Here is a 13,364-nt window from a genome sequence, read left to right on the forward strand (position 1 = left end):
ACAAGTGAAGACCCGTCCACACTTTCTGTTGCCTTTCTTTTTTATCTGAGCCAGCATTTTCCGCTTGTAGTCATGAGTTATTTCTAACTTCATCTCAGACTTAGTCAGCAAACCACAATTACACACCAACTCTTGGCTCTTTTCAAAATGCAGCTTACAGCCAAGAAAAGCACTCTGTAAAGACCCGAAAGGGCTTCAGTCGCATCAAAATGCTGTAGATTATTGCTCAATGTGCTTCACACGCGAAAGGTCAAGAATTATCAAACGAACATAAAATAAACTGGCTCACTGCAATGGCTTGTTATGGCTCATTGTGCTCCATGTGTGAGTCGGGCAAGAAATACCTCAAAACAATTTTAAGCTTATCATCTAAATAAAAACACTCAGAAACAGGCATGCATGAACTTATCCTTGAACTTGTCACTGTGGCCTAATACTCTAGCAGAGTATTTACAAGTGTAAATACGAACACTCACTTTGCATTTTGATTAGCAACATATACAATCGGAAAATAACACAAAGAATATATGATTTATTGTGTGTGCATGGCATGTACAGTGCCGTTCAAAAGTGTGGGGTGTTTTTTTGTTTGTTTTTGTTTTTTTAGAAATTAATACTTCTATTTAGCAAGAATGCATTTACTTGATCAAAAATGACAATAAAGAATTACACGTTGTTACAAAATATTTTATTTCAAATAAATTCTGCTCTTTTCAACTTTCTACTAATCAAATAACCATGAAAAATGTATCACACTTTCCAAATACTTCATTTATTTACAGTTGTTACTGTATTTTAATCAAATAAATTCATCTTTGTAAGCACAAGAGACTTACAAAATGTAAATCTTTTACCGGCCACAAACCTTTATTAAGAGTACTTTTATTTATTAATGTAATATTATTTATCGTATAGTATTTATGTATTTATCAATTTATTTCTTTATTTATTTAAGATTTTTGCCACCTGTGCCTGGTTTCACCAGATTATTGGGGGGGGGGGGGTCAAATGTATATTAAAAAAAATCAGTTCTTAATTTTATACATTTATATAAAATATATAAAAGAGATTGTACAATTCTATTGGACGCTGATAGAGAAAAACAGATGATACATTTTCAACAGATTTATAAGATCACAACAAATTACTCTGAGCTAATGTCGGCCAGAATGATGACAATAGAACCACCTATCATTTACACTTAATAGACACAATCCTGCTGAGACAGAAAGAGATCTGATATAAAAATCATTCAGCTTGTGTTGATGAATTCATCCAGAAGCAGAGAATGATTTCAGCTTTACTGATGAGCCATTAAAAGAGGTGATGAAGCAGAATAAAAGGTGCTTTTTTTGCCGGCTGGACATTAGTTAGGAAATTCTGATGCCTGTGAGGTACTGGCTGGTGTTCTGAAGACTGGCGAGATCAAGAACTCTTCCAAATGCTGCAGTCATCTGTGCCTCTCTTTAACCAGCCGTGAGGTAAAGTCATTCACAGCATACAAAGCAGCCAAGACTCTAGGAAACTATGTGCTGACATTTTACTAGCATGCTTGTTTCAGCCAAACACAGCCCTAACACTGAGAGGAGTGTTTGAAATATAAACACTCAAAGTGACAGCAGCAGAGTTATTCAATTAATGGGACTGTTCACTCAAAAATCAACATTCTGTCAAATTACACACCCTCACACTATCCCAAATCCTTATATTTATTCAGTGGGAAAAAAGTTTAGTTTACATTTTAAGGAACATCTTAGTCACTCTTTTCCATATAATTAAAATAAATGATACCTGTATAATACGGTTCTCAACTACACTGTAAAAATGACCGTGAATTTAACGGTAAAAGACTGTAAAAATGCTACAGTAAAAACCTGTTAAATGGTTAACGGTAAATTCCCCTACTATATACGGTGAAAAACTGTATTGGACATTACATGTAATTATACCGTTATAATTATATAACCCAATATACCGTTTTTGGATGTGAAAAAGACCATATAATTTACAGTGAATAACCGTAAATTGACATTCCCAGAATTCCCTGCGTTACATTTCAAAATTGATGTTTTTTTTTGTTGAAATAACTATGTTTCTTCTTAGTTTTTTCTTATCAGTTTTGTATATTAGGGTTGTGTGTTACCATGATGGTTTAGCGTTTGTGTGAATGACACTGTGCACCTTTTATATGTTACTATTTAAAAGCTGCTTGTGATGGGCTTTGGTTCATCATGTGACTTTCTCATCACCACCTGCATTTGGTGGTTATCAGTGTATTACAAAGGTACAAAACAGATTTCAGTACTTCAGTAGGTTGGTATATTAACATTATATCAGTTATATAATAGTGGCCGGTTTTTATAAATTTTACAGATTTTTTTTTACAGTGTAGCTCCCCTTTGTCGAGATAATATTTGAAGGGCCTGCTATCTAAGCTTATATGTACCTCTGGTATTTCTAACAAACTCAAAAATGTATGATTAATATGATTTTGATTTAATGTTGCACATCTTAATTTTAGTTTTTTTCTGTATTTTAATTTATATTCAATTAATATTTAAATAAAAATGGTCTAAATTTAAATGAAAAGTTTGCATTACAGATTTTTTTATCTTAAATTTTTTGTATCGTATTTATATTGGATATATAATCCAATAACTTTTTATTTTTCATTCTGTATACTCCTATCATAATCTGACACTCACTAAAGTTGATCTTTAAAATCACTAATAATTAAATGGCACAGTTAAACATTATCTTTAGCAAATATCAGAATGAATATCTATTTTTCATACTGTACATTATAATGCTGTAATGCCTACATTCACTTGTATCATTTAAAACAATTGATTATATTGTTTTATTTTTTTATTCATGTCAGTCATTTATCAATTATTAGCCATAATAGGAATTGGTATCAACAAGAATTCATTGTGCATTCCTTATATCATAACATATTTTCTATAAGTCTTCTTGCCAACCTTCTTGCCAGTATTCTATTCCATATTTCATTATTTAGAAAAGAGCAGCCAGGAAATTCTTTGCGAATTCACCATCCATCCTCCACGGAAACAAGAAAGTCATACATGTTTGGGACAACATGAGGGCGAGTAAATTTTTTTGATGAACTGTTCCTTTAACAGATGACAAAGGTAAAATTCAATCTGCTCACCACATTCCACTGTAGGATCATCTAAACTGATGACAGAGGAGAGATGTTACGGGAGTGTTTTCTGTTAAGGAAACAAGGATGAATATAAATTTTTGTTCACTGACACTCATAATCTTACCATGCATTCATCACGGCCGATTAATTTCAGAGCGAAAGCCTGATTTATTTGGCTTTGGCTGCATCTGATTGTTTACATGTAACAAAGCCTGCACTTGCAACTACAACTTCCCCCTGCATGAAATAATCACAACACATGCTGGAGGGAATAGTAAGGTCAACCTGAAATAATTACATAAATATTCACACAAAAACATCTCTATGTTTGTTGGAAGAATAACTTGCAGAGATAACAACTGCATCTATCATCCTCTGAGAACCTCTTAAACTCTGCAGCTTTAGCACAGTGAACAGACAGAGCGGCATTCCACGGGGTCTCCAGAGGCCCTGACAAACCTGCGCTCTGTCTGGCTCTAAAGTAGGACGCATACTGAAAGCAAGCTCCTTAAATGATGGTGTGTTTCAGTGCATCATTTATTGCTGGTTGACACATTACTGTGTAAAATGTAAACTATAGTGCCGTTCAATCATGATGTCAATTTGTAGGCCATGTGGTCACGTGCGTTTCTGACTACCTCTGAATGTGGTTTGAGAGATTGGATCACAAAACGTTTACAACTGTATTAAGCATTAACAAATTTGGACCAACTGAGATGAACCTTAAAAGGACAGTTTATCCAAAAATGTAAATGTCATCATTTAGCCATGTCGTTCCAAACCTGTGTGTCTTTTTAATATAGAAGGCTCTGTTAGAGAAGCTCATGTGACGATAGCAGAGTACATGCAAATCTATATCCAGAACATGCAGACAGAAACACAGAAAACAAGGCAAAGCTCAGAAGTAGTGCTGTCAAACGATTAATCGCATCCAAAATAAAAGTTTTTGTTTACATAATATATGTGTGTGTATTGTGTATATTTATTATGTGTATATAAAGACAGGCACATACAGCATATATTTTGAAAATATTTACATGTATATATTTATATAAATTATATCACATATAAATGTCACATATTTTTCTTAAATATATACATGCAAGTGTGTGTATTTATATATACATAATAAATATACGCAGTACACACACATATATGTGAACCTGGACCACAAAACCAGTCATAAGGGTAAATTTTTTGAAATGGAGTTTTATACATCATCTGAAAGCTGAATAAATAAGCTTTCCATTGATGTATGATTTGTTAGGATAGAACAATATTTGGCCAAGATACAAAAATAAATCTGGAATCTGAAGGTGCAAAAAAATCCAAATACTGAGAAATTCGCCTTTAAAGTTGTCCAAATTAAGTTCTTAGCAATGCAAATTACCAATCATATATAAAGACAGGCACATACAGCATATATTTTGAAAATATTTACATGTATATATTTATATTTATATAAATTATATCACATATAAATTTAATATATAAATGTCACATATTTTTCTTAAATATATACATGCAAGTGTGTGTATTTATATATACATAATAAATATACGCAGTACACACACATATATGTGAACCTGGACCACAAAACCAGTCATAAGGGTAAATTTTTTGAAATGGAGTTTTATACATCATCTGAAAGCTGAATAAATAAGCTTTCCATTGATGTATGATTTGTTAGGATAGAACAATATTTGGCCAAGATACAAAAATAAATCTGGAATCTGAAGGTGCAAAAAAATCCAAATACTGAGAAATTCGCCTTTAAAGTTGTCCAAATTAAGTTCTTAGCAATGCAAATTACCAATCAAAAATTACATTTTGATATATTTACGGTAGGACATTTACAAAATATCTTAATGGAACATGATCTTTACTTAATTTCCTAATGATTTTTGGCATAAAAGAAAAATTGATAATTTTGACCCATACAATGTTTTTTGGCTATTGCTAAAAATATAGCCAAGCGACTTAAGACTGGTTTTATGGTTCAGGGTCACATATCATCGAAACAAAAACTTTTATTTTGGATGTGATTAATCGCGATTAATCATTTGACAGCACTACTCAGAAGCCAGTGCCGATGTGTCTCACCTTAAAAAAGCTGCTGCTCCGGTCCATGAGACAGGACTGCATCATCATCTCTGTAGACATGATTGGGTGTATGCAGCTCTTCTGTGTCAGGCTGGGTCTCTGTGGATCACAGACACATAACTTTATCTGAAGCCCAAGCAGAGGAAATCTCAACCCATTCCACACCGATAGGCCAGAGAAATAAGCATACAAGACTTATAGCAGGAGCCTGCAATACATGCACCTTAGGCACACTCTAAAGTTCATTAAAAGCCCTCTTCTCATTCAACTCATTTCCTGCCAGATGAATTAACTTGAACTACTCCCTTTATACACACAATACTGTTTTATACTGTACATACACACAGTCAAATGCTCAAACACATCTTGTCCTAGATTGCTCATAAGAAAATGTGCAGCCAATATTATCTGTTACAGCAAGGGCTACGAGTTTTACAGGTTAATTAATAATGACTGTATACTGTGTAAATTGTGTTAGCCAAGGTATTCAATTATATATATATATATATACACACACACACACACACACACACACACACACATTTGCTTAGAGATCATGGGAGAACTGGTAAAGCAAATACAGATGACAGCCTGAGTTTAAATCTTTTGTTCACCCACTTTTGTAAAGAAGTTTTCAAAACAGCCTGAGGCATAATACAGGGAGGGGGATCAGCTGGGAGACTGGCAGAGACAAAACCAGGGCAAAGGTCAAGCTGTGAAAAAGGGTGGTGGAAGAGGGAAGGTAGAGGAACATACAACATTCTAATGCACTTAATCAGCTGTGAATGTACTGCTCAGCTCAGGTAAGAATCAAAACCAGCTCCATGCACATAAAGAAACCCCTGGAAAGTAGCGTTCACCCGATAAATGTACTGATGAAAGTAGGCTATATCTCACTGATTTTAACTCCTGCTTCTCATAGCTGTATGGGATAGTTCACCCAAAAATAAATTTCTGTAATCAATTACTCACCCTCATGTTGTTTCAAAACTGTAAGATCTTTGTTCATCTTTGGAACACAAATTAAGATATTTTTAATGAAATCCGAGAGCTTTCAGACCCTGCATAGACAGCAATGTAACTGAAATTTCCCAGGCCCTATGGAGGGTCAGAAAGCTCTCAGAATGCTCTCTTTACACCTAATGCCGAGTTAGTGCCATTGCTTTCTTCTGCACAAATCGCTATGGACTCTTGTGTCCTCCAGAGCCAATTTATCAACATTGCCAAGTTCAGACTGTCCTCTGGGTGGAAGGTCCTTGAGTAAAACAAAGCCTGGAATTCAACATCTCTTTACATATTCAAAATGTATCCGTTCACTTACAGTTATTTAAATGTATCGATTTTATCAATTAAATTGATCTTTTCTTATTCTTCTTTCTCCTGTCTTGCTTTTCTTTGTTCTTTTAAGTATTATTCCTATCTTTTATCTTATTTTGTCATGTAGTTTAAAAAAAAAATATTAATAATACTAATAGCCCAGTTATTCATTTATTTTACTTTATTTACACACTTAACATCCATCTGCAAAACAACAAAGTATTATTATCATTATTGCTGTTGTTTAATAATTGTAATAGCATTCTAATGATAACATTTTAATAATAATTATTATTATTTATAGTAATTGGAATAAATTATAAATTATAAACTATTTAAATTATAGTGATTTAATAACAGTATTAAAATGTTATTTATTAATATTATTATCAATAGCTAATATATTGTTAATAATAGAATTATTATTTTATTATTTAGCTAAAATATTATTGAATAATTATATTGAATGATAAAACTATTAGAGAGAAACAAATCCCAACTGTGATGCACATAAACTAAATCTTCACCTCATTAAATGGATAGTCCACTAGGGCTGCAACAAACAACTGACGATAACTGACGATAATCCAATAATCTAATGAATATTAGAATGATTTTTTCATCGTCTCAATCGCTCTTCTCCAAATCAATCCCACAGTTCTTAGCTTCTTTTTTTTTCTCTCATTTCCTGACCAGTTGTCACGCTCAGCGGCAAGCCTCAGTACAATCCAAAGGGCACAACTCTCACAATCACCCAGCTTCTTGGAAAAAATACAGCAGCGAAAACTGAGTTGAACATTTTTATGCGTTTGTGGTGGTGGCTTTTCAGAAAATAGCTGGAGATGAAGGTGGGGTACAAGAGAAATCTGAGTGAGTTCCAGGTATTTCCTGTGAAGCGTCGTTCCTGAGCTGACAGATATAGATTGAGTGTGACATGTTAATCTACTCCTCTCTGTGAAGGGGCTTCACCTCATGTTGTTGCTGTAATGAGGCATCACAACACACATTCATCTTTCCTCGGCAGGACTCAACAACAAAAAATGTTTCTGCTTGCACTGCCAACATTACAGTCCACAGCTATATCCATAAACATACATAAGTTTGCTGTAAAATGATGACATATGATGCAAAACAAGTGACAGTTCCATCATCTGGCTCGAAACTCTCTCACAATGGCCCCAGGACATCAAGCAAACCATTGTTGAGCCCTGCTCAGTATATCAATCAGAAAAAGCAAGCTGTTATTTACCTTGCATCATCCGGTTTCTGTGCCTTTATCTGTTTTTGAAAGACTCAACAAAACACGCACACGCATACGGCTCGGTGAGTAAACAGGAAACCCCTCGGACTGCCAGCACGGGCAGAATAAACAGGCTAAGTTATTAACTGGCCACTGTGGAGAACAGACATGCAGAGAGAGAAAGTCCAGTTCAATTGGTCATTTATCTCCCTCGCCCGCTATCATCTCAATAGGGATGTCACAGCACTGGGATACATGGAAAACTAGAGTTGAAAGGAACAGCCTTTGTTAGTGTGCCATCCAAAATGTCAACAACTGCAAACAACACAAGATTAGAGGCAAACTTTTATCCTTTTTCCATCAAAGCAGGGTAATTTGTTATTGCGTGCTGGCTTGTACCTTTGCACAAAATGTTCAGCATGCCAGTTTGTGTATATATATATATATATATATATATGTGTGTGTGTGTGTGTGTGTGTGTGGATGTAAAAGACCAATGAGCTGGGCTGTTTGGACCCACACAAAGGCACATCTGAACTACGAAGCACAGAGCGACTCTGTGTCCTGCACACACACGCACACATAACAGGTGCGTGGTAGCAGAGAGGATTTTCTGTAGTCTGGAGAGACCTGGCAGGGCTTGACAGGAAATGGAGCTTGCAAGCAATTAAAGGGGCTGAGCCATAAACAAAGAGAACAAATATAACAAGAATGTGAAACACGGCTCAGTATTTCTGGGATTCTTATCCTGGGCTGATGTAAACACAAAACAAGAACTCTGAGTGCAGCGCATCTTAATATAAGCTATGTAGTATAAGCTAAATATGTTTTTAGGACAAAACAAGATGCCACTCTTAAAAAAAAAACCTTGCCAAAACACTGACAGCCTTGGAAATTGCAGGAGAACAGTGCAGCATGACTGAGAAACAAATCCAAATGTGACTCAGACAAACAAAATCCACATTTCATTAAAGGGATAGTTTGCCAAATGATAATAATTTTTGTAAAGGTTTCTTGTATTGTATATCTGTACAAGCCAACCATTTGTGTTTTCTTGTGATTATACATTTACTCTATGCTACTTCTTGTGCAATAATAATGCACCATATATTTACACTACTATTCAAATCTGTCAGATTTTCTAATGTTTTGTAAGAAGTCTCTTATGCTTATCAAGTCAGTATTCATTTGATGAAAAATACAGAAAAACATTATTACAATTTAAATGAACTGTTTTCTATTTATTCATCTGATGGCAAAGTTCAAATCAGTGTCAAATGCTCCTTCGGAAATCATAATTTGGTGCTCAAGAATTATTTATTTTCATTATCAGTGTTAATATTTTTGTGAAAACCTTGAATTTTTTTTATTCAATTCAAGACTTTGTTGTCATATACAGGAAACTGTCAGTTACACCGTGACCATACAATTAAATTCTTACTCCTCGTGAATCCTCTCAGCAGCCAATGACATAAGTTAACAAAGGACACAATACATAAACTACAAATTTACAATGACAAAATTACTAAAATTACAAGATTACTAATAGTGCAGAAAGCAAGAAACTAAATTATTGCATGTATAAAATTATTGCATGGTTAATAAATTGTTCAAAAGAACAGCACTGATTTAAAACAGAAATCTTTAGTAACAACTGTCTTTTTTGTCAAAAATTACATTTTTGATAAACAAAAGTTTTAATTTCTAAGTATTTTTCTTTAAGTTTCTAATCAATGTTTTGTGCACCAGAAACAGACATATTTTCCATCCTTTCTCAAGACTGACATAAATGCCCTCTGATTGGCTAACCTATTCGCATGTTTGATGAGAAACAGCATTTACAGTATACTTTCATGTTAGTGTTCAACAGTGTTTTGCAATCAAAGTGAATCCGTATATGCATTTAGCAATTGAGCAATGGGCTTTTTACCCATTCCAGTTAATGTAACCAACAGAGGAAGTCAGTGTGTTACTGAATGACGTAGTCTTTCCAGTCCGGTTGGACTGGAAATGTGTTGCTTTAGACTCAAAGTGTGATTCACAGCTAATGAAACCAGATGTGCTGTTTGTATAGGTTAGGAAGTTTGTATTGAAGAAATCTTGTGAGTAATATTAAACAGCAAACAAATTAAAGTCTAAACAAAAGTCAACAATAAAATATGTCCACACATGCAGTGCAGAGGAGTTTATAAATCACCCAAAAATGACTTTAATCATAAGTATGCTAAATGATTTAATTTCCCTTGAGTTTCCTATATTCTTCTGAGAGAATTTTACAGCTGACTTAATTGTTAACATATCTACAATATATGTTCAAGACCATAACTAGGACATTTCGCACACACATTCAAAGAATTATACTAATAAATCATCCTCAAGTCTGATGCAGTGGTTAGACAGAATGTGAGAAGGGGAAGGGAGAGGAAAAAGACACTGGGTTTCTATTGGATAATGAAGTCGTCTGGCACTGTGTTAAGACCCTGCTGCTATATGGCCCTCCACCTCCCAAAAACCCGTCTGGAAAAATTCCAGCTCTGCTCAAAGCCTGTAGAGAGCTCTACCCGCCCATCGGGGATTGCAGCCTTGAGGGACAACAACAGTTAAAATCTTCACACGCTACAGTCATCTCTGCTTCAGAAACAACATCAACATATTTTATTTGATTCCCTCAAAAATGCCTGAGTTTGTGCCTTTTCAAATGGGGTTTTAGGTAACATACATTGATAGATCCAGCTGTTAGATCCAGTCTCTCTTCCATTGGAGTGACTCTCATCAGTTTTGTGGTCTGTTTACAACCCAAATGATGTCTCGTTGCACAACCATGCAAAGCCATTTTAATAAAATATGACATATAAACTCACACCTAGATTAGATTTGTTTGTTGTGTCAGTTGTGGTAAAACTTTTCTGTTGTTATGCTGACACCATCTTTGATATTTACTTTAACCACTATCACTATGGTTACAGGCATTATCCACAGTTACTGCAAACACAGAATAGTCCAATTAAACTGCCCGGTATTTTTATCACTCTTGTGTTGTTGTTGGGATGTTACTGTCAGTTTTGCATCACTGAAACATTTACTCAACCAATTCAGCCAACCATATTGATTTATTTAGAAATGGGACTCTTTATGATTGATTCATCACACTTACGATGTTACAGAGCAAAAAGGACCCGGCCTCAAAAAATTGCTTATAAATCACTCATTATCACAATAGTGTGCTTTAATGCTTAATCAGGGAGTTTGTTTTGAAAGGCTTTTATTTTGTACAAAATGGCACAAAGTCACACTTGTGGTGTTCCCGGTCAAAAATGACCCGGCCTCAAAAAAATGCTTATAAATCACTCATTATGCTATATTATCACCAAAGATTGGATTCAATCTTTTTGACAAATTATTTTCTTTCATTTAGGACTGGTTTTGTATTTATATTTGCATCTTATTAAGCGTAGGCCTCATTTATCTGAAAGTAGGCACCTCGTTTTTTGAGTGAAAAAAGGATTATTTATGAATAATTTTCACAATATTAAATAAAATGTGGAGAAAATGTGTACTGTTTATCACACTAGTGTACTTTAATGCTTAATCAGGGAGTTTGTTTTGAAAGGCTTTTATTTTGTACAAAATGGTACAAAGTCACACTTGTGGTGTTCCCGGTCAAAAATGACTGGCCATTCAGAGTGAATGGGAAAGATCACTAGTGTAAGCACACTAGTGTGCTAAACAGTGCAAATTTTCTTCAGTTTTTATTTAATATTGTGAAAATTATTCATAAAATAATGCTTTTTTCACTCAAAAAATGAGGTGCCTACTCTCAGATAAATGAGGCCTACGATTAATCAGAAGCAAATATAAATACAAAACCAGTCCTAAATGAAAGATAAGAAGTTGACAAAAAGATTGAATCCAATCTTTGTTGATAATATAGCATAATGACTGATTTATAAGCATTTTTTTGAGGCCGGGACATTTTTGCCCTGGAACATCACAAGGTGAAAAATCTCCCTCAGAAAAGTATGAAAATTATCCAAAGTTTTTTTTTAGAAGTAATTATACCCTTTCAGTCCAATGCGATAACATTAACTAGTATTTTCGGGATAAATAAAAAAATTTCAGAGCAAAAAGGACCCGAACACCACATTTGGGTTAAACATTTACTCAAACATTTTGTTCAAACAATAATTCATTCAGAAATTAAATAAGTGACGAGTCATTGAATCATTTGCTCAACTGATTCACTCAAACGCACTCGCTCATTCAGAAACAAAACTAATGGCAAGTAACTGAATCATTTACTGACCGATTTGTTCATGCTCACTGACAAAGATGCCAAAAACAGAGTTTGGTCAACTCTTACCAACTGTTTTTGAAACACTGAAATGTCTGATCTCCATAGTAAAGTGATTGACACACAAGTAAATTACACTTTCTTGCAATACCCCTCAGAATCCAGAGTCAAATGTACTAAAACCATTTATGCAGTTTCAGAATGCACAACTTAAAAAAGAAAAATAAATAAATAAATAAAAAATCCGGAAGACCTGAAATCTGTTCATTCAAGTTAAAGTGTTTTTTAAGCTCAGTCTCCTGCTGCTGTGACTGTAAGGATTGCGGAGAGACTCGGAAAGGCTCAGAAAAATGACATTAACAGGCACAGCTGCAAAAGCAGGCAAAACAGTGACAAAACACACTCAAAATAGCCTTTCGTTACCACAGACCAACAAACCCAAACCATCTGAATGCCACTGGCCAGACTTCATAAGTGAAGGCTAAAAGATGACCATTTAAACCTGATTAAATACATGCACTGCCTCTCAATATTTCATCTCAACCATATCTAGGCCTACTCACAACATGGGATGGGTGTGATCCCCAGATCCCCAGACAAGAGAAGCACTTAAACACACATTCAGAGGGAGCAGGCAGAGGCCAGTGCACTACAGGATGTGGCCAGCTCCACCCCACATAGCATGTCCCAGAGCAATAACCAGACAAAATGAGGATCAAACAATGATTTTTATACATGTGCTGACAAATTCCAGACTCATATATCGGGCTGTTCTTGCATTTAAGTGCTTAGTCCACATCTTTCATTCGGGTTCATCAAGTTTCCTTTCCTCTGCTGCCCTGAATCTGGCTCCAAACACACCTTTTTGATCTACTTAAAAGTTTCCTACTCCTCAGAACTTACCCTTTCTCTCTCTCTCCATTTCCTAGTTTCTGTGTCTCTCATTCAGACGGTGCAGTGGGAAGCGTGAGGTGATTCCGTGGGAAAGGCTCTTGGCAGACTGGCAGCTTCCTGACTGCAAGAGCTGATATCATTTCTAGAGTGCTGGACTGGATACCGGATGATCTTCCGAAAAAGAAAACAATTGCTTCATCTTGCCCATCACGCTATTATTATCCTTCTCATTGTCTTCAGAAAAGGTCTGAAGCAGGTTGTCATGATAAGAAGAGGTTTTGAGTGCCATCTTCAATCCAGTCCATGTTTATGTTTAAGTCCAAATTTCTTTGGTTTCCATAAAACATAACCCC

General features: G+C 35.0%; 1 protein-coding gene across 4 annotated transcripts in view; it reads right to left on the reverse strand.

Annotated features, from left to right (window-relative positions):
- Positions 1-13,364, reverse strand: part of LOC107588678 (ras and Rab interactor 2-like) — a 47,141-nt gene that overhangs the window by 30,268 nt on the left and 3,509 nt on the right. For 3 of the 4 annotated variants that reach the window (XM_016276886.1, XM_016276887.1, XM_016276885.1), the window contains one exon: positions 5,270-5,368. In XM_016276886.1, coding sequence (XP_016132372.1) covers positions 5,270-5,329 — 60 coding nt within the window. In that variant the 5' untranslated portion in view covers positions 5,330-5,368. Of the gene's footprint in view, positions 1-3,172; positions 3,234-5,269; positions 5,369-13,364 lie in introns of those variants that run through there. The other variant, XM_016276888.1, reaches the window with a different exon arrangement.

The sequence above is a fragment of the Sinocyclocheilus grahami genome, unplaced genomic scaffold, assembly GCF_001515645.1.
Source record: "Sinocyclocheilus grahami isolate Dianchi unplaced genomic scaffold, SAMN03320097.WGS_v1.1 scaffold106.1, whole genome shotgun sequence".
NCBI classification, from domain to species: Eukaryota; Metazoa; Chordata; class Actinopteri; order Cypriniformes; family Cyprinidae; genus Sinocyclocheilus; species Sinocyclocheilus grahami.